This window comes from Aethalodelphis obliquidens, unplaced genomic scaffold (assembly GCF_003676395.1).
Source record: "Aethalodelphis obliquidens isolate GAN/ISIS:26980383/991018 unplaced genomic scaffold, ASM367639v1 scaffold8, whole genome shotgun sequence".
Taxonomy (NCBI): domain Eukaryota; kingdom Metazoa; phylum Chordata; class Mammalia; order Artiodactyla; family Delphinidae; genus Aethalodelphis; species Aethalodelphis obliquidens.
The window spans coordinates 57,937,094-57,964,234 of NW_020837952.1; the positions used below are offsets into that span (position 1 = coordinate 57,937,094).

Below are 27,141 nucleotides of genomic sequence, written 5' to 3' on the forward strand. Positions count from 1 at the left end.
ATGGCAGTGAACCGGAGCCACACCGAGAACCGTCGCTGGGCCCTCATCCCCTTCGGCGAAAGGTGCGTGAAAGGAAGCCTGCGGAGCTGTCAGAGGAGGCAGCAGATGCACGGGGAACTGGCGGCTCGCAAACTCTCAGCGCATCAGACTTTCCCGCCTTTTCCGCGTGCGCAGCGGGCGTGGCTCCGCCCCGACGCTAGGGCGCTTGCTGCCTCACGGGTGTTCGGAATGGGAAGGCGGCAGCGGGGGCCGTTGCACGTGTGAAGGGCGCGTGCTGCCTCAGAAGAAAGGTGGAAGTGCAGTGGTGGGAGTGGGGAGTCGCACCGACCCTCCGGGTCGCTTGCGGCTGCTGTTAGTGCGCTACCTTTGTAGAGTGACGGGAACAAGGTGCCAGGCTTCTGGGAGGTAGAAGAGGCTTGAGTGTCTTTGGAATCTTTCTGGAAGGATCCCGAACTGTCAGGGGCCTCTCCTCACTCTCAGAACTTCGAAAAGCCCTCTCTCGTCTTCGCCCCAACCAAGGAGATGACTGGTCTTACTTTTTTCTAAAGATCAGGACCGGAAGAAGACGCGTCTAGGAAGAATGACGCTCTCTTGCCTCCCATGGCGGCCTTGGGGTTCGCACCGATCGCTCTGTGTGGTGCTAGCGGTGACCACCGCTCGCCCCTCTCCTCTCGCCTCTGTCAGGCTCAGCCCGGAGCCGCCCATTTTCACCTCCCCACCTAACACCTCGACTCTGCCCCGCTCCCCTCCTTCATCCCCCGCCCCCATTTTTCCAGAGGCCCTCTCCAGCCCCCGGCACTTCTTAAAGGTGCTCCTCTCTGCTCCGGTTTGCCCTCGTTTTCCTTTGCGCTCGCCTAGCAGTGAGACTCTGAAGCCCAGGGCTGTGCTCAGGTGAGGCAGAGCACACCTAGGTCGCTTTGAATGCATCTGTCAGGAAGACCATTTAAGTCAGTACCACACGCTGATGTCCAGATCTTTTTTCTATGCTTCCTTCCCCAGAATATTTTCTTGACAGATTTATACGCGCCGTCAAGGCGGTAGGTTCTCCCTTGCCCCTGAAGGACCGCTGCTGTTTGTTCAGTTTTGTAGTAGGAGATGATTGCCCACCATTCTGACCGCGTGCACACTGGCCTAGAGAACGCTGACCTGTGTGCCTGTGGCTCTGTGCCTTGAAGCCACTTCTAATCTGGTGTTCGGGTGTCTTCTCATTCAGGCTACGAGTCTGTCTGTCTGCTTTTCTGTTTGTGTGCTGGAGGCAGGGAATGACGCATGGTTTTAAAAAATTGTAACATATACTGATTTTATGGTCCTTTGATTACCTTTGTGGGGTCCCTTGTGTGCTCTTGAATGGTTAACCATAGCCGAGCACTGTGCAAGGGCTTTATAGTTATAACTGCTCTATCTGCAATAAGGATCAGTACTAGTTTCCTCGTTTCACAGGTGGGAAAACTGAAAGAGAAGTAATTTGCTTAAAATCACATGGCCAGTGCATGTGGGAGAGCTCTGAACTTAGGTACTATGCATTCACTTCTCTACTCTGGCTGCCCCTCTAAAAGGAAAAGGACTGCTTCTCTTCTTTCTTCTCAGCAAAGAAGTCTCTGTAGGTGCTCTGGCTTCCTGGATAAAAAACACTTTAAAGAAATAGCTTGAGAGGGAGAAGATTGGTTATATTTTGACTTCTCTGGACTATTCACAATACACAGTTGAGAAATTCATCACAGCTTGGCTGTGTCGTGTGGAGATTTTTTTCTGATCCCAGCTGAAAAGTCATAAATGTGCGGGCCAGAGTCTACTGGTAAAAAGGGAAGACATTGAGTTTTGTTTTTTTTTAAATCCATATTCAAAAATGTGTGCAGGTAAAACCATGTAGAAAACTTGGGAAAAATTTTAAATTACCCCAAATTCCTACATCCAGTGCTTTTTACATTTTGGTATGTATCCTTCTGTACTTTCCCCTGTGGAAATATACACACCTTCCCCTGTCAGACTGCTTTGTAACTTGTTTTTCTCATTTACCAATGTATTGGGGATGCTTTCCAGTGTCGGTACCTACATCATTATTTTCAATGTCTTGTCCTCCAGTATGCATACATATTTGCTCCAGCCCATATCTGGGATAGTCTGATTTTTTTTTTTTTAAAAAAGGAGGCTATATTCTTTCTTTTTTTTTTTGTCTGCATTGGGTCTTCGTTGCTGCGCACAGGCTTTCTCTAGTTGCGGCGAGTGGGGGCTACTCTTCGTTGCAGTGTGCAGGCTTCTCATTGCGGTGGTTTCTCTTATTGTGGAGCATGGGCTCTAGGCATGCGGGCTTCAGTAGTTGTGGCACGCAAGCTCAGTAGTTGTGGCTCGCAGGCTGTAGAATGCAGGTTCAGTAGTTGTGGTGCATGGGCTTGGTTGTTCCACAGCATGTGGGATCTTCTAGACCAGGGCTGGAACCTGTGTCCCCTGCATTGGCAGGCGGATTCTTAACCAGTGCGCCACCAGGGAAGTCCCAGATAGTCTGATTTTAATTTGTCCTTGCTATAAACATTGCTGCAGTGAACTTTTTAAAGATTTATCTTTGCCCACCTGTCAGAATGTTTCTTTCAGATATATTCCTGAAAGTGGAATTGTGGGAGCAGAGGACACAGACTTTTAAAAAAATATTTTAAAAATATCTTTTTAATATGAAAGATCTTGTCAAAATATTAAAAATCTTTTATATTTAATATATTTATACACAGAAATATATTTATTGCAAAATTACCCTACAGAATTATATCAAATTACATTCCTTTTAATACTTTGAGTGCCCAATGCCAACACCCTGTGTTAATCTTTGATAGCTCTCTCAGTCTGATCATGGAATCTGAATACTGATATCTTTTTTTAAAGCTTAATTGCTAGTGAAATTATTTTTGTCTTATGGTTATTGACTATATGTATTTGGTAAATTTTCTTGGTTCATAAATGTTCTCCATTTTTTTGCTAAATTATTCATTTTTTAATAAATATATTTATTTATGTATTTATTTATTTATTTTTGGCTGTGTTGGGTCTTTGTTTCTGCTCACGGGCTTTCTCTGGTTGTGGCGAGCAGGGGCTACTCTTCGTTGCAGTGTTCAGCCTTCTCATTGCGGTGGCTTCTCTTGTTGCAGAGCACGGGCTCTATGTGTGCGGGCTTCAGTAGTTGTGGCACGTGGGCTCAGTAGTTGTGGCCCATGGGCTTAGTTGCTCCACGGCATGTGGGATGTTCTTGGACCAGGGATTGAACTCGTGTCCCCTGCATTGGCAGGCAGATTCTTAACCACTGCACCACCGGGGAAATCCCAAAGTTGTTCATTTTTTGTGTGGTAAAAAGCACATAACAAAATTTACCATCTTAGCCACTAAAAACATAAAAATTGTATATATTTAAGTATACAACATGGTGATTTGATGTAATATACATAGTGAAATGATTCCTACAGTCAAGTTAATTAACGTGTCATCTCACATAATGATCATTTTTTTACTCTCTTAGCGTATTTCCAGTGTTCAATATAGTATTATTAAGTACAATATAGTCTTCATGCCTATATATTCGATCTCTAGACTTATTCATCCTACTTAACTGTAAATTTTGTAACCTTGCTTAACATCTCTCCACTTCCCCCATCCCATCAGCCCCCAATAACCACTGTTCTACTCTCTGCTTCTGTGAATTTGAATTTTTTTTTAGATTCCACATGTAGGTGAGATCATATAGTATTTGTCTTTGTCTGGGTTATTTCACTTAGCATAATGTCCTCAAGATTCACCCATGTTGTAACATGTGACAAGATTTCCTTCCTTTTTAAGGCTGAATAATATTCCATTTTACTCATATAACACATTTCGTTTCTCCATTCATTCATTGATAGACTTTTATGTTGCTTCCACCTCTTGGCTATTATGAGTAGTGCTGCTATGAACGTGAGTGTGCAAATATCTCTTTGAGACCCTGCTTTCAATTCTTTTCGATATATACCCAGAAGTGGGATTGCTGGATTATGGAGTAGTTCTATTTTTAATTTTTGAGGAGACTCCATACTGTTCCATAGTTGTCGCACCATTTTACAATCCCACCAAGAGTGCACAAGAGTTCCAATTTATCGACATCCTAGGCAACACTTTTCTTTTTTCAATAGTAGCCATCCTAATAGGTGTGAGGTGCTATCTCATTCATGGTTTTGATTTGCATTCCTCTGATGATTAATAAAGTTGAACATCTTTTCATATTTTTAAGCCATTTATATATCATCCTTGGAGAAATGTTTATTTAAGTCCTTAGTCCATTTTTAAATCGGTTTGGGTTTTTTTGGTGTTGTTGAGTTGTAGGAGTTCTTTACATATTCTGGATATTAACCTCTTATGGTTTGCAAATATTTTCCCCCATTCTATAGGTTGACATTTCACTCTGTTGATTGTGTCCTTTGATGCACAAAAGTTTTCAAGTTTGATATAGTCCCATTTGTCTATTTTTGCTTTTGTTGCCTGTGCTTTTGGTGTCATATGCAAGAAATTGTTGCCAAGCCCAGTGTCATGAAAATTTCCACCTATGTTTTCTTCCAGAAATTTTGTAGTGTTAGAGATTATGTTTGGTTCTTTAATCCATTTTGAGTCGAATTTTTAAGATGGTGTAAGTTAAAGGTCCAACTTCATTCTTTTGCATGTGGATATCTAGTTTTTCCAACATCATTTGTTGAAGAGACTGTTCTTTCCCCATTGAGTGGTCATGGCACCCTTGTTGAAGATCATTTTACCATAGAAGTGGTGAGAGTGGGCATCCTTACCTTTTTCCAGATCTTAGAAGAAATGCTTTCATCTCTCACCATTGAGTATGATGTTAGCTGTGGGCTTTTCATAAATGGCTTTTATTATTTTGGGGTAGTTTCCTATGATTCCTAGTTTGTTGAGTGTGTTTATCATGAAAGAGTGTAAAATTTTGTCAAATGCTTTTTCTGCATCAATTGAGATGATCATGTGGTTTTTTGTCCTTCATTTTGTCAATGTGGTATATTACATTGATTGATTTTCTTAAAAAAATCTCTATTTTTAAAAAAATTTATATTAAGTTTGATCCTTTTCCTAACCTGTCCCTATTCTCTCCACAGCCCCCCACCCTGGCCCCTTGCCTCTGGCAACACCCTACTTCTCTGTTTCTTTGAGTTTGACTTTTTAAAGATTCCACATATAAGTGATTCCATGCAGTATTGTCTTTCTCTGTGTGGCTCTCTCTCTCTCTCTCTCTCTGTCCATACATATCTATCTATCTCACATCTTCTTTATCTGTTCATTCATTGATGGACACTTACATGGTTTCCATATCTTGGCTATTATGAACAATGCTTCAATGAACATGGGAGTACAGATACTTGTTTGCTATCCTATTTTCATTTCCTTTGCATATATACCCAGAAGTGGGATTGCTGGATCATAAGGTAGTCTATTTTTATGTTATTGATTGACTTTCGTATCTTAAACTATCTTTGCATTCCAGGGATAAATCCCAGTTGGTCATGGTGTATAATCCTCTTAATGTGTTGTTATATTCAGTTTACTAGTATATTTTTGAGGATTTTTTACATGAGTATTTTTCTGTTTTTTCTTATTGGAAGTTTTTTGACTACTGATTCAATCTCTACCTGTTATAGGTCTATTCCAATTTTCTTCCTTTAGTCAATTTCAGTAGTTTTTTTCTAGGAATTTACCCATTTTATCTATGTTATCTAATTTGTTGCCATACAATTGTTCATATATTCTCTTATAATCTTATTTTAAATCTCTGTAAGGTCTGTGATAACATCCCCACTTTCTTGCTTTTTTTAAAATGTTATTTATTTATTTATTTATATTTGGCTGTATTGGGTCTTTGTTGCTGCACGCAGGCTTTCTCTAGTTGCAGCGAGTGGGGGCTGCTCTTTGTTGAGGTGCGCAGGCTTCTCATTGCAGTGGCTTCTCTTGTGGAAGAGCACGGGCTCTAGGCAAGTGGGCTTCAGTAATGTGGCTTGCAGGCTCAGTAGTTGTGGCGCACAGGCTTAGTTGCTCTGCGGCATGTGGGATCTTCCTGGACCAGGGCTTGAACCCATGTCCCCTGCATTGGCAGGTGGATTCTTTTCTTTTCTTTTTTTTTTTTTTTTTGCGGTACGCAGGCCTCTCACTGTTGTGGCCTCTCCCATTGTGGAGCACAGGCTCCGGACGCGCAGGCCCAGCGGCCATGGCCCACGGGCCCAGCCACTCTGCGGCATGCGGGATCCTCCTGGACTGGGGCACAAACCCGTGTCGCCTGCATCGGCAGGCGGACTCTCAACCACTGCGCCACCAGGGAAGCCCTGGCAGGTGGATTCTTAACCACTGCGCTACCAGGGAAGCCCAACATCCCCACTTTCATCCATAGTTTTAGTAATTTGAATTTTCTTTTTTCCTTGGTCAGTTTAGCTAAAGATTGGTACATTTTGTTGATCTTCACAATGAAGTAACTTTGGTTTCATTGATTCTATTTTTCTATTCTTTATTTCATTTATCTCCATTGTAATCTTTATTATTTCCTCCCTACTGCTAACTTTGGGTTTCATTTGCTTTTGTTTTTCTAGTTCCCTAAGGTGGAAAGTTAGATTATTAATATGAAATCTCTCTTTTAAAAAATGTAGGCATTGGGCTTCCCTGGTGGCACAGTTGTTGAGAGTCCGCCTGCCGATGCAGGGGACGTGGGTTCGTGCCCTGGTCCGGGAAGATCCCACATGCCGCGGAGCGGCTGGGCCCGCAAGCCGTGGCCGCTGAGCCTGCGCGTCCGGAGCCTGTGCTCCGCAACGGGAGAGACCACAACAGTGAGAGGCCCGCGTACCGTAAAAAAAAAAAAAAAAAAAAAAAAAATGTAGGCATTAAAAGCTATAAATTTCACTCTTAAGCACTGCTTTTGCTGCATCTAAATAATTTTGGTATGTATGCTTTTGCTTTCATTTAGATCGAAGTATTTTCTAATTTCACTTATGATTTCTTCTTTGACCCATTGGTTGTTTAAGAATGTGATGCTTAGGGCTTCCCTGGTGGCTCATGGTTGAGAGTCCGCCTGCCGATGCAGGGTACACGGGTTCGTGCCCTGGTCCAGGAAGATCCCACATGCCACGGAGCGGCTGGGCCTGTGAGCTATGGCTGCTGAGCCTGCGCGTCCAGAGCCTGTGCTCTGCAACGGGAGTGGCCACAACAGTGAGAGACCCGCATACTGCAAAAAAAAAAAAAAAAAAGAAGAAGAATGTGATGTTTAATTTCCATATATTTGTTACTTTGTCAGATATCCTTCAGTTATTTTTTTCTAATTTCATTCCATTGTAGTCATAAAAGATATTTTGTATGATTGCAGTCTTCATAAATTTCGTGAGACTTGTTCTGTGGCCCAACATATGGTCTATCCTAGAGACTGTTCCATGTGCACTTGAGAAGAATGTGTATTCTACCTTTGTGGGGGGAGTGTCCTTATATGTTAGGTCTGGTTGAATTTTGTTAGATGTATCCATGCTTATCATTGTTGTATCTTTTTGATGATTAACCCTTTTAGTATTATAGAAGATTCCTCTTTGTCTTGTAATAATTTTTTTTCACACACACTGTATTTTATTTTTACAAGAGATAAATAAGTCTATGTTTTTCTGATATTAGTATAGCCACTGCAGCTCTCTTTTGGTTACTGTTTCATGGAGTATCTTTTTCCATCCTTTTACTTTCAACCTATTTGTGTCTTTAGATCTCAAGTGAGTTTTTGTAGACAGTCTATAGCATTAATATGTTTTAAAAAAAATATATTCTACCATTCTCTGCCTTTTAATTGGAGACTTTAATCCATTTAATTTAATGTAATTATTGATAAGGAAGAATTTAACTTCTGCTCTTTTGCTATTTGTTTTCTATATTTCTTATATCATTTTTGTTCCTCAATTCCTCCATGAGTGCTTTTTTGTGTTTAACAGATATTTCTTAGTATACCATCTTTATCTCTCTTCATTTCCTTTGCTGCATGTATTTTACTTATCTTCTTTGTGGTTGCCCCACAGATTATGTTTAACATCTTAATTTATAACAATCTAGTTCAAATTAATACCAACTTAGTTTTAATTATATGCAAAAACTTTACTCCTACATAGCTCTGCCCTCTTATATTGTGATTGTCACAAATTACATCTTTATACATTGTGTGCTCATCATTATAGATTTATAATTATTGTTTTATGCAATTGTGTTTTAAATCATATAGGATGAAATGAAATGAACAAACCCAAAATTCATTAATATTGATTTTTAATTTACCTATGTAATTATCTTTCCCAGTGTTTTTTATTTCTTTGTGTTGATTTCATTTACTGTCCAGTGTCTTTTTATTTCAGGCAGAAGGACTTCCTTTAACATTTCTTATATTTCAGATCTAGTAGTGATAAACTCTGTCAGTTTTTGTTCACTTGGTAATGTTTTAATTTTTCCTTAATTTTTGAAGGATAGTTTGGCCAGATTTAGAATTCTTGGTTGACAATTTTTTTTTCCTTTTAGCACTTTGAATATTTCATCCCATTACCTCCATATTTTCTGGTGAGAAGTTAGCTGTTTGTCTTATTGAGGATTCCTTGTGCATGATAATTTTCTTCTCTTGCTGCTTTCAAGATTCTCTGTATTTGGCTTTCAGCAGTTTGATTGCAATGTGTCTCAGTGTGGATCTCTTTGAGTTTATCCTACTTGGAGTTTGTTGAGCTTGGATGTGTAGATTCATGTATTTCATTAAATTTGGGAAAATTGTGGACATTATTTGTTCAAAAATTCTTTATTCCCCCTTTTTTCCTCTCCTCTCCTTCTGCCAGTCGCATAATACATACGTTGATATGTTTGATTGTGTTCCACAGGTCTGTTAGACTCTGTTCCTTTTTCTTCATTCTTTTTTCTTTCTGTTACTCAGGTAGTAACTATTCATCTCAATTGACCTATCTTCAAGTTCACTGATTCTTCTGCCTGCTGAAATATGCCATTAAGTCCCCCACTACTGAACTTTTTATATCAGTTATTATAGTCTTCAACTCCAGAATTTCTGTTTGGTTCCTTTTTATAATTTCTATCTTTTTATTTTTGTATTCTCTACATGATGAGACATTGTTTTCATCCTTTTCCTTAGGTTATTAAGTCGTTGTTTCTTTTAATTTTTGAATATATTTTAAATAGTTTATTTAGAGTCTTTGTCTAGTGAATCTAATTTCTTGGCTTCCTAAGGGGCAGTTTCAATTAATTTTTTAAAATAAATAAATAAATTTATTTATTTATGGCTGCTTTGGGTCTTCATTGCTGCGTGCTGGCTTTCTCTAGTTGAGGAGAGCAGGGGCTACTCTTCGTTGCAGTGTGCAGGCTTCTCATTGCAGTGGCTTCTCTTGTTGCGGAGCATGGGCTCTAGGCACGTGGGCTTCAGTAGTTGTGGCTCACGGGCTTCAGTAGTTGTGGCTCGTGGGCTCTAGAGTGCCTGCTCAGTAGTTGTGGCGCACGGGCTTAGTTGCTCTGTGGCATGTAGGATCTTCCCGGACCAGGGCTCTAACCCGCGTCCCTTGCATTGGCAGGCAGATTCTTAACCACTGCACCACTAGGGAAGTCCCATACTTTCTTGTTTCTTTGCATGCCTCATGTTTTTCTTTTGTTGAAAACTGGACATTTTTAAAAATTATAATGTGGCAACTCTGGAAATCAGACTCTCCCTCTTCCACAGGGTGTTGTTGCTGCATATTGTAGTTATTGTTTAGTGATTTTTCTGAACTAATTTTTTTTTTTTTTTGTGGTACGCGGGCCTCTCACTGTTGTGGCCTCTCCTGTTGTGGAGCACAGGCTCCGGATGCGCAGGCTCAGCGGCCATGGCTCATGGCCCCAGCCGCTCCACGGCATGTGGGATCTTCCTGGACTGGGGCACGAACCCGTGTCCCCTGCATCGGCAGGCGGACTCTCAACCACTGCGTTACCAGGGAAGCCCCCTGAACTAATTTTGTAAAGTCTATATTCTTTGTTATGTGTTGCTAATGACATGTGTGGCCTCTTTTATGTTAATTTAGAGGCTAGCTAGTGATTTGACAGTTTACTTGTATGTTTGGAACAACAACAACAAAATCCCAGCCTTTGCAGATGCCCTGTGTGTGTGTGTGTGTGAGTTGGAGCCTGTCTTTATCACTCAGCTAGGCAGTTTAAAACTCTGTCTTAGCTTTCACTGCCTGCTTGAGCAGAGCAGAGCCACTGTCAACCAGAGATAACAGTTTTGGGGCCTTCTCAGGTTTCTTCTGAGCATGAACTCAGCCCTGAAAATGTATGTGTGGTGCTTTCTAGATTCCCATGAACATGTCAGAGGTTTTCAAAGCCTTTATTCCTCAAAGTATCTCATTTCCTAGTCTTTCCTTCCTCACTTTTCAGTTTTTTTATTGTTTGCCCAAAATGTCATTCTTTGCCCCAGATAGCAGCTCTAACACATTTGCCTTGAAATGTTTTTGACAGATGTGCCCTAGGTAGCTGCCTAAGTCCTAAGAGAGTTCTGAGTTAGGCACATGCCCTTATAGCTAGTCCTCCAGGAAGCCACTGGACAGGTCAAACCACAATAAGGTCTGTTTTCCTCCGCCCAGGAGTGGGCACCTATACTGAGAATATGGGTTGTTGTTGTCAAAGCTGTTGCCAAACTGGAGAGTGGAGGATAGTACTAGGGTAAGTTAAAGTGCACAAAACTCCCTTATTGACATTCAACTATTTTTTTCTTGATTAAACATTCCCCTAGTTGCTATAAACTTTTGATTAGATTCTGGAGTTCTAGGCTGACCTTTAGAGTTCCTTATTCCACCATTTTTGCTGACATCCTATTTTTTCATAGTCTCTTAAAAAGCCCTTTTTATCCATACACCACCATCCTAGTTCCAGTTCTTATTACCTCATATCGCAACATTTTTAGGAACTCTTAAATGGATCCCTCTGACATACCACCACTTCCTTGATCATGTGACTTCCCTGCTGAGACAGCTGTAAGTCACAGTTCTGCCTTGCCTATTGAATGATGTCTCCAAGCTCTAGTCCCAGCATGATTCCAGCTTTATCTCACTATTCCTCCGGGTCTCACTTCCATGCTGTTTTGATGAATCCACATAGGTAGGCTGCTCCCAAGTACACAGTTTTCTTTCCACTGCATACCTCCATTAATGCTGTTTGCTCCCCATCAGGATTTTCCCCTACCCTCACTTCTGCCTACTGAAACACTATTCATCTCTTAAGAATTGGCTCAATGGGACTTCCCTGGTGGTCCAGTGGTTAAGACTCTGCACTCCCAATGCAGGGGATCCCTGGTTGGGAAGCTAAGATCCTGCATGCTGCATGGCATGGCCTAAAAAAAAAAGAATCAGCTCAAATGTCAACCTTTCTGTAAAGTCATTCCTAATTACTTCAACCAAGAGCTAATCTCTCCTTCCACCAAACTGCCATGATATTTTTGTTCCATTTATGTGATGTATGTCATATATTTCTTGCATTATTACCTATATTCATGTTTTCATTCACTCATTCTTTCAATATTTAGTAGCACCCACTTATATATTTATAATTTATATATACAAATTGCTAAGAAAGGAAAAAAACCCAGTAGGATTCTATGAGTAAGAATAGGATGAGCCCAAGTTTTTCAGGTTAGGAGTGCAGGGAGAACATGACAGACAGAGGGAACATGTCAGAGCGTTCGGGAGCACTCTGCGTGTGCCTAACGTTCTTTACCAGAGTCCAAGAAACATTTCCGTTAACAGAGTGCTTTATACCAACTGCACAAGAAGTAGAAGAATTAATGAATATACATTAAGAATAGAATTAGGTTTGATAAGAAAGAAGAACCCAATGGGACTTCCCTGGTGGTCCAGCGGTAAAGAATCCGCCTTCCAATGAAGGTGAAGGTGGGTTCGATCCCTGGTTGGGGAACTAAGATCCCACATGCTGTGGGGCAACTAAGTCCATGAGCCTCAACTAGAGAGCCCTCGTGCCGCAGTGAAGAGCCTGTGAGCCACAATGAAAGATAACGAGTGCCACAACTAAGACCCAACGCAGCCAAATATAATAAATTAATTAATAAAAGAGTGGGGGAACTAATTTTTTTTAAAAAAAGAACCCAATGATAAAGAAGAAGAATAAGTGTGAATTGTCAGAGAATAAGATCATTTAAATTCCTTTCTATTTTAATAAAATAGTAGTAGCAGTAGCAGCAGCAAGTAACTTTTATTAAAATCTCCCTCCAGGCTAGAAACTATGCTACGAGCTCTGTTTGTATAATTTTATATAGATTCTAAATTGTGTGCTGTCTGCCCTGTCTTTTCTGCAGTGTCTTGAAGCAGAGTCAGGATGTGGACCTCTCCTTCCTACAGCAACCAGTGGGATATGATCTCTTTAATGGTACAAAAAGAGGAACATTGTTTCTCACTTCATACCGGGTAATTTCTACTTCTACTTTGATCTGATTAACTCTACATTTTTCCTTAAAATGGAGAGAGGTTAAACATTGACTTTCAAAGTATTTTAAACCATTTCTCCTTTGAGATTTTCCATGTTGAAGTGTGATGGAAGAAAATTAGTCATGCTTCTCAATTAGGCCAGAATGCCAAAGCAGCCTTAACTTCAGAATTGCTCTTATATGTCTCAATCCATGGATAAATTGCATTCCTTTTCCAAAGTTTCTTTTCTCTCTTAGGTGATCTTCGTGACTTCACACTTAGTCAATGACCCCATGCTTTCTTTTATGATGCCATTTGGTCTGATGAGTAATTGCACCATTCAACAACCAATCTTTGCCCCCAACTACATTAAAGGAACCATTCAGGCAGCTCCGGATGGTAAGTGTCTCCCCTCAGAAGTATATTTTTTCTCAAAAGCTTCCAGAAGGTTTAAGATTCAGACTTGGCCCCTGCTTCATTGGGTAGTGCTTCTCTTATTGTTTGTGGCAGTCCTTCTGTTACAGCATGCCAGCCTCTTAGTGAGTGTGTGCCGTTTCTTCCTCCAGGTGGCTGGGAAGGACAGGCTATTTTTAAATTATCCTTCAGAAAAGGAGGTGCCATTGAATTTGCCCAGCTGCTGATGAAAGCTGCCTCTGCTGGTGAGCGATGCTTATAAAATTATCAAGCACTTTGGGGTTTGGGGGCCTGTGTAATTGAAGTAAGACTGTTAGCTAGTGAAGACTTCTGGCCTCTGTGGTCAGGCGGTTGATATTTGCACATGTATTCAGCGGGCATTTCCTGAGCCTACTGACTATGTGCCAAGTAACATACTACATGCTAGGAACACAAGATTTAGTCCCTCCCTGTCCTGAAGGAGTTTGCAGTCTAATGGGAGCTTACCGTCAGACACCTGAACAGCTAATTATACCTGATAGTCTTTTGTCCATTTAAGTGCCGGTCTCATGTATCACTGAGTAGTCTTGTTTTCGGTAGCGTGGCCTTGGCTCTTCTTCCTCTGGCATGGCTTTTTGTCTTCTCTCCTTTCTGACTTTGCCTTTGCTTCTCTTAGGTTTAATTCCCATCTTCCATGGGACTAAAGCATGGGAAGAGGTACCATCAAGCCCTGCAGCACTGATCTAATGGATGTACCAGAGGATACAAATAATCTTTTTATGTTATATTTTAATTCAATCTAGCCTCACTTTATATCCCTCATTCTCTCACCTTTTGTACTCCAATCCAACTGGGTTTCTTTGTGCCTTGCCCTCCCACCTCTGAGCCTTCATGCTATTTGCTCTGTCTGGAATGCTCTTCCCCTTTCTCCCTTGCCTTCTCCACCCCCAACTCCAGTCTAGCTGAGACAAACACAGTCCAGTAGAGATAGACATATGCAAATACATTATCCTGTCTTATGGCATGTGCTGTAATAGAGGCATGGGCAAAGTTCTGGGGACACACAGACGAATGTAATGAATTTTCTACCTTAGAAGACTGACTGGATCATGATGCTATAGACCATAGTCAAGTGTATAAGAGATAGTCTAGGGAATTCCCTGGCAGTCCAGTGGTTAGGACTCGATGCTTTCAGTGGTTGGGGATTGGCCCGGGTTCCATCCCTAGTCAGGGAGCTAAGATCCTGCTAGCCACATGGCCGAAAAAAAAAAAAATGAGTATAAGCGATAGTCTAAATTGGAGAGGAATTGAGTTCAACTTTAGACATAGTAATTAATACTACCTAACACTTATTGAATGCTTATCATATACTGGGCAGTGTTCCAAGGCCTTTACATGTGTTAATTTATTTAATCCTCACAAAAACTTATGATGTAGGTTCTATCATTATCCCCAATGTATAGCTAGGGAAACTGAGTCAGTGATGGTTATATAATTTCTCAAGGCTATACAGTTAGCAAGTGGTGGAGCTGGAATTTGAACCTTAAACATACTCTCTCTCTTTAAACTTTTCATTTTGAAAAAAAATAAGATCTATAGAAAGTTTTAAGAATATTACAGCGAACTCACATGGACCTTCATCTAGATTAACCCATTATTAACATTTTCCTACATTTGCTTTTTTAAAAATAATAAATTTATTTGTTTATTTATTTTTGGCTGTGTTGGGTCCTCAGTGCTGCACGCAGGCTTTCTCTAGTTGCGGTGAGTGGGGGCTACACTTCATTGTGGTGCACGGGCTTCTCATTGCGGTGGCTTCTCTTGTTGCAGAACACGGGCTCTAGGTGCGCGGGCTCAGTAGTTGTGGCGCGTGGGCTTAGTTGCTCCGCGGCATGTGGGATCTTCCCAGACCAGGGCTCGAACCCGTGTCCCCTGCGTTGGCAGGCGGATTCTTAACCACTGCGCCAGCAGAGAAGTCCCCACGTTTGCTTTATGTTATTCTTTTTTTTTCCTGCTTTTGTTTGAACTATTTGGGAGTAAGTCACAAAGATCATTTCCTTCATTTCTAAATATTTCAGTGTGTATCTCCTAAGAACAAGGGCATTCTCTCATCTAACCTCAGTGTGCTTATCAAATCAGAAAATTTAACATTGAAACAATACTATTGATTATTCAAATTCAAATGATTGACCATTACTATTCCTAATTCTAATAGCATTTTTTTTTTCCAATCCAGGATCTAATCCCAGATCACATATTGAATTCAGTTGTCCTATTTCTTTGGTCTCCTTTAGTCTGCGCTCAGCCTTTCTTTTTGTCTTTCATGACCCTGACATTTTAAAAAGAATACAGCCTTATTGTTTCGTAGAATATCCCTTAATTTGTGTTTGTCTGTTTCCTCATGATTATATTCAGGTCACGTATTTTGGCAGGAATACTGTATAAAAGATGTTGTGTCCTTTTGAGCCTACACTCTTAACCCCTGCACCATATTAAGTGTGAGGTACACAAGCTGCTAGAGGCAGTAGACATGCAGCTTGGAGCTCCAAAGATGCACTGTATCAAGACACTGATTTGGAAATCCTCAGCACATCGGTCATCTCTGAAGCCATGTGAATGATGGGCTCATTCAGTGATGGTATTAAGGATGGTATTAAGGATGGTATTAAGGATGGTATGCCAAGGGTCCTCAACATTTAAAGGATAGGTAGGGAGGGGTGACCTTCAATGGAGATTGAGAAGGGGCTGACTGAGAGGTGAGAGAAGAATCAAGTGAGTTCATTATCCTGGAAGTCAAGGGAGGAGAAAGGTTCAAGCATTACTGGGTAGTCATCTGTCAGCTGCTGGAGAGATGTTTGGTAAAATGAAGACTGAAAAATGTGCATTGCATGAGGAAATTTGAGGTTTTGGCAGAATTATCAAGAGATTTCAGTGAACTGCTGGAGAAGAGGGGTGATGAAGAACGATGTTAGAGAAAATTGAGGAGTAAGAAAATTTGTTGCAGTTACTGTTAAAAATACAGTGCAAATATATAAAGGCCAAGGAGTTCACAAGCTGTACCCCACTGGCAGCTCTTCATGGTGCAGAGGGCAGACAGCATCTGGAAGCCTGACATTGGATAACAGAGTGTCCTACAGACAGAGGGAGTGTAGCTATGAAGAATCCGGGTCAGGGGACACTTGGAAATCCAGTTCCCCTTTGCTACAGATGTCTGGGGAACTCGGGACAATTGCATTCTGGGTCTTGAATTCACTCTTATTTTTGGCCTCACAGTACTGAGGGGGCTTATTTTTAGGATTATGAGATAAGGGTCAGGCAACTTCAGGGGATTCTCTTCGTGCTCTCATTAAGTTCTGCTTCTTGGCCTGCAAAGGTAGGTCAGTGTCTCAGCCATTGCACAGCCACTTGGAAAGGATTTAGGCAACTTATATGAACTTGGCCCAATGTCTGAAACTGCTCTGGGTCTGATTATGTCATGGTTTAGGTGTGGAAGCCTATGCCTACTCCCCTGGCAAGAGTCAGGTCTTGTGAATGGGCTTCCTTGAGGCCTTTGGAATTAAACACCCATCATGCATCATGAGCTGATTATATGACCAGGAAAGATTCCTTTCGCCTCAGCAGAGTTGCTTTGTCAGGGCTCTTTGATTTAAGTTTTTAGCAAACATGTATTGAGTACCTATTGTGTGCCAAACACTAGGAGCGACAATTGGGAACACAACAGTGAACGAGACATAAGTACATAGTCCCTGCTTTTGTTAAACTTACAGTCTAGTGAGAGTCATATAAGAAATAAGCAAACATGTAAGTGAATAAAATAATGACTTATTCTGAAAGGGAATACTAATAGAATATTGAAAGGGAGGGTAACAGGGAAGGATGACAACTTTAGATTCAGAGTGAATTAGTTAAGTAATAATAATTAGTTAAGATAATGCTAGCTATTGAAACAGATAAACCCCAAATTATCAATGGCTTAAGATAATGGATATTACTGCTTATATAAAGGCCAATCAGCAGGGGTGAAAGGGGGCTCTGTTCCACATAGCCCTTCAGGGACCCAAGGTAATAGAGTCTCTGCCATCGTTAACACATGGCTTCCAAGACCTCTTTGGGTAGCGAGCAGAGAGGGGAAGAGAGTAAAGATCTCACCTGGGAAGTTTTCATGGGTCAGGCCTGGAAGCAGTGTACATTACTTCTGGTCATATGCCATAGGCCAGAAATTAGTGTGGCAGGCTGATAATGGCTCCCAAAGATATAATCTGTGTCCTAATCCTCAGAATCTGTGAATGTTACCTTGTTTGTAAAAAAAAAAAAAAAAAAAAAAAAAAGCCTTCTCAGATATAATTAAGGATCTTGAGATGAGGGGATTACTCTGGATTATTCAAGTGGACCTCAAATACCATCAAAAGTGTCCTTTTGAGAGGCAGAGGGAGACAAACAGAAGTGCTTTCTTTAGTACTGCCATTACATTGGCCTTTAATGGACTTGCCAACTTGATAGAATTCTCACTTGGAAATTTTTTCTGAATACCTATCATGGTGGGTGTTATGCTAGGCCTTCAATAAGCACAGGCAAATATACACAATCACTGCCTTCAAGAAGCATACAGTTGAGGACAAGGGCAATGTATATTTTTAATCTTGTATCCTGGGGACATTGTTGGACACACATGTAAGGTGATGGTTAATACTCTGTTAATTATTTGGTTGCTAGCTGCTGTACATCTGACTTAAAAGAATTAAAGAGTCCCTATTTTGCCAAACTTGTCTTCTCAGCTGCCAGAGGAATTCCACTTGGAAGTGTAAATTACTGGTTCGGCACTTCAGGACCCTATATAATTACTGCACCAGGGGGCATGATGTGCACCCAACAGACGCCTTGTCCAGGTAAGATATGGCATGGAGGTTCTTCCTGGGAGGTGGAAAGGTACGCCAGGGGCTCAAAGATCTATTCACTGCTACCTTGCCTCCAATTCTGCTGCAGAAGAAGCAGCAGAGGTGTGGGGGGCTGGAAAATGGTTGAGTCCATGACTTCATTTCCAGACTAAAATTCAGTGGCAAGTCAGTAAATGACAGGCTTCCATTTCAGGTTTACTTTTAACTATAATGTACAAATATGGAGCATACCTGGGCAACTCCCATCAGTGGGAACAGCCACTTCCTGCTTACAGCCTGAGCAGAAACATGTGCTCTTGCCAACTTCCCCCTTCCCCTTTCACACAAGCATAGCCATCATGCTTGTGCCATGCCCTTCAACCTCACTGAGGACTCCAGTCCTCGGCTTTATGCCCTGTACACTTTCCTTTAACAGTCGTGCCTGTCCATAGCTGCTGAGTCATGTTCCCAGGAGACAGAGATCGGTGATTCTCAACTACGGTCCACAGTCTGTTGGTGGACCACAAAAAGTCTCCTAACAGGTTACCAACAGACCCCCAAATGCAGGCTGTCTCTTGGGTTCTCCTTGGAGCATGACGTACATGTCCATCGGCTTATTTAGTTTTGTATACAGCTGAAGGATAGTTATCTATAGTCTTAATAGTTACCTTAGTTTTTAAGGGTTACTAAAATCTAATATTCAAGATCTAAAAGTAAGTGTTGCTAAAGTTTTATAAAAACGTTTTTGAGTTGAAATTCACATAACGTACAATTAACCATTTTAAAATGTACAATTCAGTGGTATTTAGCGTATTCACAATGTTGTGCAACCGCCAGCTCTCTCTAGTTTCAAAAGCTTTTCAGGACTTCCCTGGCAGTCCAGTGGTTAAGACCACGCTTCCACTGCAGGGGACACAGGTTTGATCCCTGGTCGGGGAACTAAGATCCCGCATGCTGCGTGGCGAGGCCAAAAAAACAAAACAAAACTTTTTCATCACTCCATAAGAATACCCCATACCCACTAAGTAATCATTCCCCATTGTCCCCTCCCCACATCTCTTGGTTTCCTCTAATCTGCTTTGCGTATTCTGTGTATATCACATAAAAGGAGTCAAGCAACATGTGACCTTTGTGTTTGGCTTATCTCACTTAGCATAATATTTTCAAGGTTCATCCAAGTTGTAGCATTATCAGTACTTTATTCATTTTTTGTGACTGACTAATATTCCATTGCATGTATCATAGTTTGTTATCCATTCATCCACTGATTAACATTTGGCTTGTTTCCACCTTTTGGTTATTATGAATAATATCTCCTACAAACATTTGTATATAGGTTTCCAGGTGGACATAAGTTTTCATTTCTCTTGGGTATATACCTACATTTGGAATTATTGGGTCATATGGTAATTTAATGTTTAACTTTTTTGAGGAACCACCAAACTATTTTCCACAGCAACTGCACTGTTTTGTATTCTCACCAGCAATGTACAATTTCCTATTTCTCCACATCCTTGCCAATGCTTGTTACTTAACTTTTTTTTGCTTGTTGTTTATATTAAAGCCATCCTAGTGATTGTGAGGAGATATCTCATTATAATTTTAATATGCATTTCCTTGATGATAAATGATATTGAACATCTTTTCATGTGCTTCTTGGCCATTTGCATATCTTCTTTGGAGATATATCTATTCTAGTCCTTGCCCATTTTTAACTTGGGTAGTTTGTCTTTTCATTGTTTGAGTTGTAAGAGTTCTTTATATATTCTGGATATCCTTATCAGATATGGGACTTGCAAATATGTTGCCCATTCTGTAGGTCATCTTTTACATTCTTGAGAATATCCTTTGATGCACAAAAGTTTTAATTTTTGATGAATTTATCTATTTTTTTCTCTTGTTAGTTGTGCTTTTGGTATCAAATTAAGAATCCATTGCCAAGTCCAATGTCATGAAGATCTACCCCTATGTTTTATCTAAGAGTTTTATAATTTTGGCTCTTATATTTCAGTTATTGATTCATTACGAGTTATTTTTTTTTTAATTTTAAAGAATATTTATTTATTTGGCTGCACCAGGTCTTAGTTGTGGCACATGGGATCTTTGTTGCTGCATGCAAGATCTTCATTGCGGCATGCAAGATCTTTTAGTTGCGGCATGCAGGATCTAGTTCCCTGACCAGGGATCGGACCCGGGCCCCCTGCGTTGGGAGCATGGAGTCTTAACCACTGGACCACCAGGGAAGTCTCTATGAGTTAATTTTTGTATATGGAGTAAGGTTAGGGTCCAGCTCTGTTCTTTTGCATGTGCTTATCCAGTTGTCCAGGAATCATTTGTTGAAGACACTATTCTTTCCCCACTGGGTGGTCTTGGCACCCTTGTTGAAAATCAATTGGTAATAGATGTTTAGGTTTATTTCTGGACTCTCAGTTCTATTCCCATTGGTATATGAGTCTATCCTATGCCAGTACCACATTATTTTGATTACTGTAACTTTGTAGTAAGTTTCAAAATAGGGAAGTGTGAGTCCTCCTATTTTGTATTTCTTTTTCAATATTGTTTTGGCCATCCATGGTCCCTTATAGCTCCATATGAATTTGAGAATCAACTTTTACATTTCTGCAAAAAGACCATTAGAATTTTGATAGGGATTGCATTTAATTTGTAGATCAGTTTTGGGGGAATTGCTATCTTAATTTAATATTGTCTTCTAACCCATAAACATAGGAACTCTTTTTATTTATGTAGGTCTTCTTTAATTTATCTCAGTAACGTTTTGTAGTTTTCAATGCACAAGTCTTTTTTAAAAAATATTTATTTATTTATTTGGTTGCACTGGGTGTTAGTTGCAGCATGCAGGATCCTTAGTTGTGGCATGCGAACTCTTAGTTGCGGTACACATGTGGGATCTAGTTCCCTGACCAGGGATCGAAGCTGGGCCTCCTGCATTGGGAGCGTGGAGTCTTCTCAATGCACCACCAGAGAAGTCCCAAAGCACAAGTCTTTTACCTCCTTGGTTACATTTATTCCTAGGTATTTTATTCTTTTGGATAATATTGTAAATGTAATTGTTTTCTTAATTTCCTTTTTGGATTGTCTATTGCTATAATTATGGTTTTTTAATTAAACTTTTTATTTTGAGATAATTGTAAATTCCCATACATTTTTGGAAATAATACTGAGATATTCTTTATACCTTTTACCTAGTTTCTCCCACTGGTAACATTTTGCAGAACTATAGTATAATATCACAACCAGGGTATTGACATGGATACAATAAAAATGCAGAACATTTACATTACCACAAGGATCACTTCTGTTTGTCTTTTTATAGCTACACCTACTTCCCTTCCTCCCCCTCCTCTTTAACGCATGGCAACCACTAATCTGTTCTCCATTTCTGTAATTTTGACATTTCAAGATTGTTATATAAATGGAATCATGTAGTATGTAAGCTTTTGGGATAGACTTTTTTCACTCAGCATTATTCCTCAAGATTCACCCAGGTTGTTGCATGTATCAATAATTTGTTCCTTCTTTTTGTTGAGTAATAGTTCATGGTATAGATGTACAACAGTTTGTTTAACCATTCAGCAGCTCAAGTATATCTGGATTGGTTGCAGGTTTTGGTACAGGTTTTTGTGAGAACATAAGTTTTCATTTCTTGCCCATTAGGATGGCTGCTATCAAAAAAAACCCAGTAAACAACAAATGTTGGCAAGTATGTGGAGAAATTGGAATGCTTATATACTGTTGGTGGGACAGCCACTGTGAAAAATAGTATGGAGGTTCCTAAAAACATTTTTAATGACCCAGCAATTCCACTTCTGGGTATATACCAAAAGAATAGAAAGCAGGGTCTAAGAGACATTTGTACACCATGTTCATAGAAGCATTATTCACAATAGGTAATAAAATGAGTTAGGAAGTGTTCCCTCATCTTCAATTTTTTGGAAAAGTTTGAGAAGGATTGGTATTAGTTCTTTATGTGTTTAGTAGAATTCAGCAGTGACACAATCAGGTCCAGGTGCTTTCTTTGTTGGGAGATTTTTTAAATTATTGATTCAGTCTCCTTACTAGGTCTATACAGATTTTCTATTCCTTCATGATTTAGTGTTATCGGTTTTAGGCTTCTAGGAATTTATCCATTTCTTCTAGGCTATCCAATTTGCTAACATACAGTTGTTCATAGTAGCATATTATAATCCTTCTTATCTCTGTAGAATCAGTAGTAATGTACCCACTTCCATTTCTAATTTTAATAATTTGAATCTTCTCTTTTTTTCTTGGTCAGTCTAGCTAAAGGTTTCTCAATTTTGTTGATCTTTTCAAAGAACCAGCTTTTGGCTGCACTGATTTTCTCTATTGTTTTTCTATTCTCTTTTTCATTTATCTATGTTCTAATTGTTATTATTTCCTTCCTTCTGCTAGCTTTGGATTTAGTTTGTTCTTCTTTTCTTAGTTCTTTAAGTTTTTAAGTTAGGTTGTTGACTTAGGATCTTTTTTGTTTTTTACTGTGATTTTAGCTATAAATTTCCCCCTTAGCGTTGCTTTTGCTGCATCCTTTGAGCTTTGGTATATGGTGTTTTTTGTTTGTTTGTTTTAAATATTTATTTATTATGTGGGGTGGTGGTGGGATGAATTGGGAGATTGGGATTGACATATATACACAAATATGTATAAAATAGATAACTAATAAGAACCTGCTGTATAAAAATATAAATTAGGGGCTTCCCTGGTGGTGCAGTGGTTGAGAGTCTGCCTGCCGATGCAGGGGATGCAGGTTTGTGCCCTGGTCCGGGAAGATCCCACATGCCACGGAGCAGCTGGGCCTGTGAGCCATGGCCGCTGGGCCTGCGTGTCCGGAGCCTGTGCTCCGCAATAGGAGAGGCCACAACAGTGAGAGGCCCACGTACTGCAAAAAATAAAAATTAAAAAAAAAAAAATAATTAAAAACAAAAAAAAGCTCAAAAAATTTATTTATTTATTTGGCTTCAGCGGGTCTTGGTTGTGGCATGTGGGATCTTTTAGTTGTGGCATGCAAACTCTTAGTTGTGGCATGTGGGATCTAATTCCCTGACCAGGGATCAAACCCGGGTCCCCTGCATTGGGAACACCGAGTCTTAGCCACTGGACCACCAGGGAAGTCCCGGTATGTTGTGTTTTCATTTCATTCATCTCTAAGTATTTTATAACCTCCCTTGTGAGTTCTTCTTTGATCCATTTGTGGTTTAAGAGTGCGGTGTTTAATTTCCACAAATTTGTAATTTTTCCAGTTTTACTTCTGTTGTTGATTTGTAAATTCATCCCTTTGTGGTCAGAGAAGCTACTTTGTATGACATCTATCTTTTAAAATCTATCCAGACTTACTTTGTTGCCTAATATATGTTCTATTCTGAAAAATGTACCATGTATACTTGAGAGGAATGTGTATTCTATTGTTGTTGGGTAGAGTGTCATATATTTGTCTGTTAGATCCAGTTGGTTTGTTGTATTTTTTATGTCCTCTATTTCCTTATTTATCTTCTGTCTGGTTGTTCTAGCCATCATTGTGAGTGAAGGATGTTGAAGTCTACAACTATTATTGTAGTACTGTCTATTTCTTCCTTCAGTTCTGTCAGTTTTTGCTTCATATACGTGATGGTCTGTCATTAGGTGTGTAAATGTTTATAATTGTTATATCCTTTTGCTGTACTGAACATTTTATTAATATGTAATTTTCTTCTTTATATCATAATCTTTTTGATGTAAAGTCTATTTAGTCAGATATTAGTATAGCCACTTTTGCTCTCTTTTGGTTACTATTTACGTGGAATATCTTTTTCCAACCTTTTACTTTCGGTTTATTTATGTCTTTGTATCTAGAATAAGTCTCATACACACAGCATGCAGTTGAATCATGAATTTTTATTCATTCTACCAATCTCTGTCTTTTAATTGGGGAATTTAATCCACTTACATTTAAAGTAATTACTGATGATGGGGGCCTTACTTCTGTCATTTCACTATTTGGTTTCTATATGCGTTATAGCTTTTTTGACCCTCATTTCCTGCATTACTGTCTTCTTTTGTGTTTAGTTGATTTTGACTCCTGATCTCTCTGACCTCCCTTCTATGCCCCCAGGACCCACGCGGCCTGGATGGGGTGGGTACCGGTCTGGGAGCTCAGCAGGCTCCCCGGCCTGAGTGGGCCAGGCAGTCACCCTCCACTCCTCTCCTGCTCTTCCCAGAGAGTCCCTCCCAGCTGCTTCTCCTGATCTCCCCAGCCTCAGGGGCGCTGATCCTGTCTGGCCTCCACTTCTCCTCCCCCCTCAGTCCCCTATGACCAACTGGTTCACTTTGGGGTTCCTTCTGTCTCCTTGGGCATCAGAGTCCCCCACCAGAGGCTGGCAGGTGCCCTAGTTGTGGGGAGACACTAACTCCATGTCTTCCCACATGGCCATCTTGACTCCCACTACTCTCATTTCCTTTTGTTTATATTTCATAGCTGTTCTCTCTCTCTCTGTGTGTGTGTGTGTGTGTGTGTGTGTGTGTGTGGCTACCATGGGGGTTACATCTAGCATCCTAAAGTTATAACACTAATTTGAATTTTTACTGTCTTAACTTCAGTAACATACAAATACTCTGTACCTTTACAGCCCCTCTGTCTTCACCCCTTTCAGTTGATGTCACAAAATTCATCTTTATACATTGTGCCCCCCAAAACATAACCTAATAATTCTTTTAAATGCATTAGTCTCTTTAGTTATGTAGAAAACAAAAATGGAATTACAAACCATTGTTATAATAATATTAGCTTTTATAATTGCTCAATGATTTACCTTTATTGAAATCTTTATTTCTTCATATGGTTTCAGATTGCTGTCTAGTGTCCTTTCATTTCACCTTGTAGGACTCCCTTAAGCATTTCTTGCAGGGCAAGTCTAGTAGTAATGAACTCCCTCAGCTTTTGTTTATCTGGAAACATCTTAATTTCTTTCTCACTCTCACAGGAGTTTGGCCAGATATAGGATTCTTGTTGGACAGTTTATTTCTAGCCTCCAACGTTTCTGGTGAGAAATCTGCTGACTTTCTTATTGAGGATCTCTTGTATGTGATTATTCACTTCTCTCTTGCTGCTGTCAAGATTCTCTCTTTATCTTTGGCTTTTGAAAGTTTGATTATAATGTGTCTCAGTGTGGATCTCTTTGAGTTCATCTTACTTGGAGTTTATTGAGCTTCTTTGATGTTTATATTCATGTCTTTCATCAGATTTGGGAAGTCTTCAGCCATTATTTCTTCAAATATTTTCTCTACATCTTTCTCTCTCTCTTCTTTTTCTGGAACTTCCACAATGTGTATGTTGGTCTGCTTGGTAGTGTCCCACTGGTCCCTTGGGCTCTGATCACTTTTCTTCAGTCTTTTTCTTTCTGTTCCTCAGTATCAACAATTTTTATTGTCCTGTAGTCAGGTTTACCGATTCTTTCTTTTGCCTATTCAAATCTGAATGTAAATTCCTCTAGTGAATTTTTCATTTCAGTTATTGTACTTTTCAGCTCCAGAATTTTTTGTTTGTTTCTTTTCTTGTTAGGTTTTCTATCTCTTTATTGATACTTGTATTTTGTTCATATACAATTTTCTTGACTTTCTCCACATTTTCCTTTAGTTCTTTGAGCATCTTTAAGACAGTTCTTTTAATGTGTTTTCTACATAGCTTAAACATAAATATGGATTATGGAAAAGTAACTTGACAGTCCATTCACACTGATACAGTCAAATCACTTAGGGAATGTAGCCAAGGAAATAAATAAAACTCATGTTTATTATAATATTAATTGGAAATTTGGAAGCAACATGCTCTCCAACAACCAGGGAGCACTTATCATAAGTAGCACTTATCAGCATGATAAAATATAGTCCAGCTTTTAATTTATGAAATACATTAATAATATAAAGAACTTTCTCATAATGTCAAGTAAAAAGAGCCAGATTTTTTAAAAATTGTATGGTTGTTATAATCATGATCGTATAAAAAAGATTAACAGAGATCCTACCAATAAATGCACCAAAATATTAAGTTTTTGTGTTTGATTATGGAATTATAGATGACTTTTAAAATTTTATCTCTTCTCTATTTCCCAAATACATATTCCTCATTGAGCATTTATTACTTTTGTATCATCAAAACAAACTTTATTAAGTATGTATCTGGGTACAACTATAAGTAATGTAGAGATATAACTATAGGGTTGTTTTCATGTTGATTTGAATTCTTCCACAACAAGAAATGATAAAGCCTTCAGCTGGTGATGGCTGAAGAATATGGCTTCTGCATTGTTCTGCCTGAATTCTCTTCCTGTGTCAGTTTGCTTCAGTATTATTATTATTATTATTTTTAATTTTAATTATTTATTTATTTTTGGCTGCATTGGGTCTTCATTGCCACGCAAGGGCTTTTCTCTAGTTGCAGCGAGCAGGGACTACTCTTCGTGCAGTGCAGGGGCTTCTCATTGCGGTGGCTTCTCTTGTTGCAGGGCACAGGCCCTAGGCGCATGGGCTTCAGTAGTTGTGGCACGTGGGCTCAGTAGTTGTGGCTCACAGGCTCTAGAGCACAGGCTCAGTAGTTGTGGCTCACGGGCTTAGTTGCTCCGCAGCATGTGGGATCTTCCCGGACCAGGGCTTGAACCCGTGTCCCCTGCATTGGCAGGCGGATTCTTTTTCTTCAGTCCGCGGGCCTCTCACTGTTGTGGGCTCTCCCACCGCGGAGCACAGGCTCCGGACGCGCAGGCTCAGAGGCCATGGCTCATGGGCCCAGCCGCTCTGCGGCACGTGGGATCTTCCCGTACCGGGGCATGAACCCGTGTCCCCTGCATCGGCAGGCGGACTCTCAACCACTGCACCACCAGGGAAGCCCGCAGGTGGATTCTTAACCACTGCGCCACCAGGGAAGCCCCAGTATTATTTTTTATCTTCTACCTCCTTCTTACTTATTCCTTGTCTACTCTAAAAAATGACTAACTGATATTTTTCCTTCTCAGCCTACCCAGTTGTGGTCTACAGACCCCCACCACCAGGATATGGAGCATCACCTGCGGGATATGGAGCCCCGCTTGGGGGATATGGAGCCCCACCTGCGGGATATGGAACCCCACCAGTGACATATGAAGCCCTCCCTGCAGGGTATGGAGTCCCACCAGCTGGAAATGAAGCCCCACCTCCAGCATATGAAGCTCCACCTGCTGGAAATAGAGCTGCCTCTCACAAATCTGTGGCAGCCCAGCCGGAGGCTTCTCTTCCATCTACCTCATCTTCTCAGGCTCATTTACCACCTTCTAAGAAGTAAACATTGAAGACTCACCAAGCAAAGGGCACCCTAAAACTGAAGTCACAATAACAAGGATGACTCAGGTATGTGGTTAAAGGCCTGTCTCAGATAG

General features: G+C 40.2%; 1 protein-coding gene across 1 annotated transcript; it reads left to right on the forward strand.

Annotated features, from left to right (window-relative positions):
- WBP2NL (WBP2 N-terminal like) lies at window positions 1–26,862 on the forward strand. Its single transcript, XM_027106024.1, has 7 exons — window positions 1–62; window positions 12,350–12,458; window positions 12,716–12,857; window positions 13,025–13,117; window positions 17,627–17,717; window positions 23,775–23,802; window positions 26,779–26,862. Exons 1-7 carry the CDS (start codon window positions 1–3, stop codon window positions 26,860–26,862), a joined length of 609 nt encoding a protein of 202 aa, XP_026961825.1.
- The last annotated feature ends 279 nt before the right edge of the window (window positions 26,863–27,141 follow it).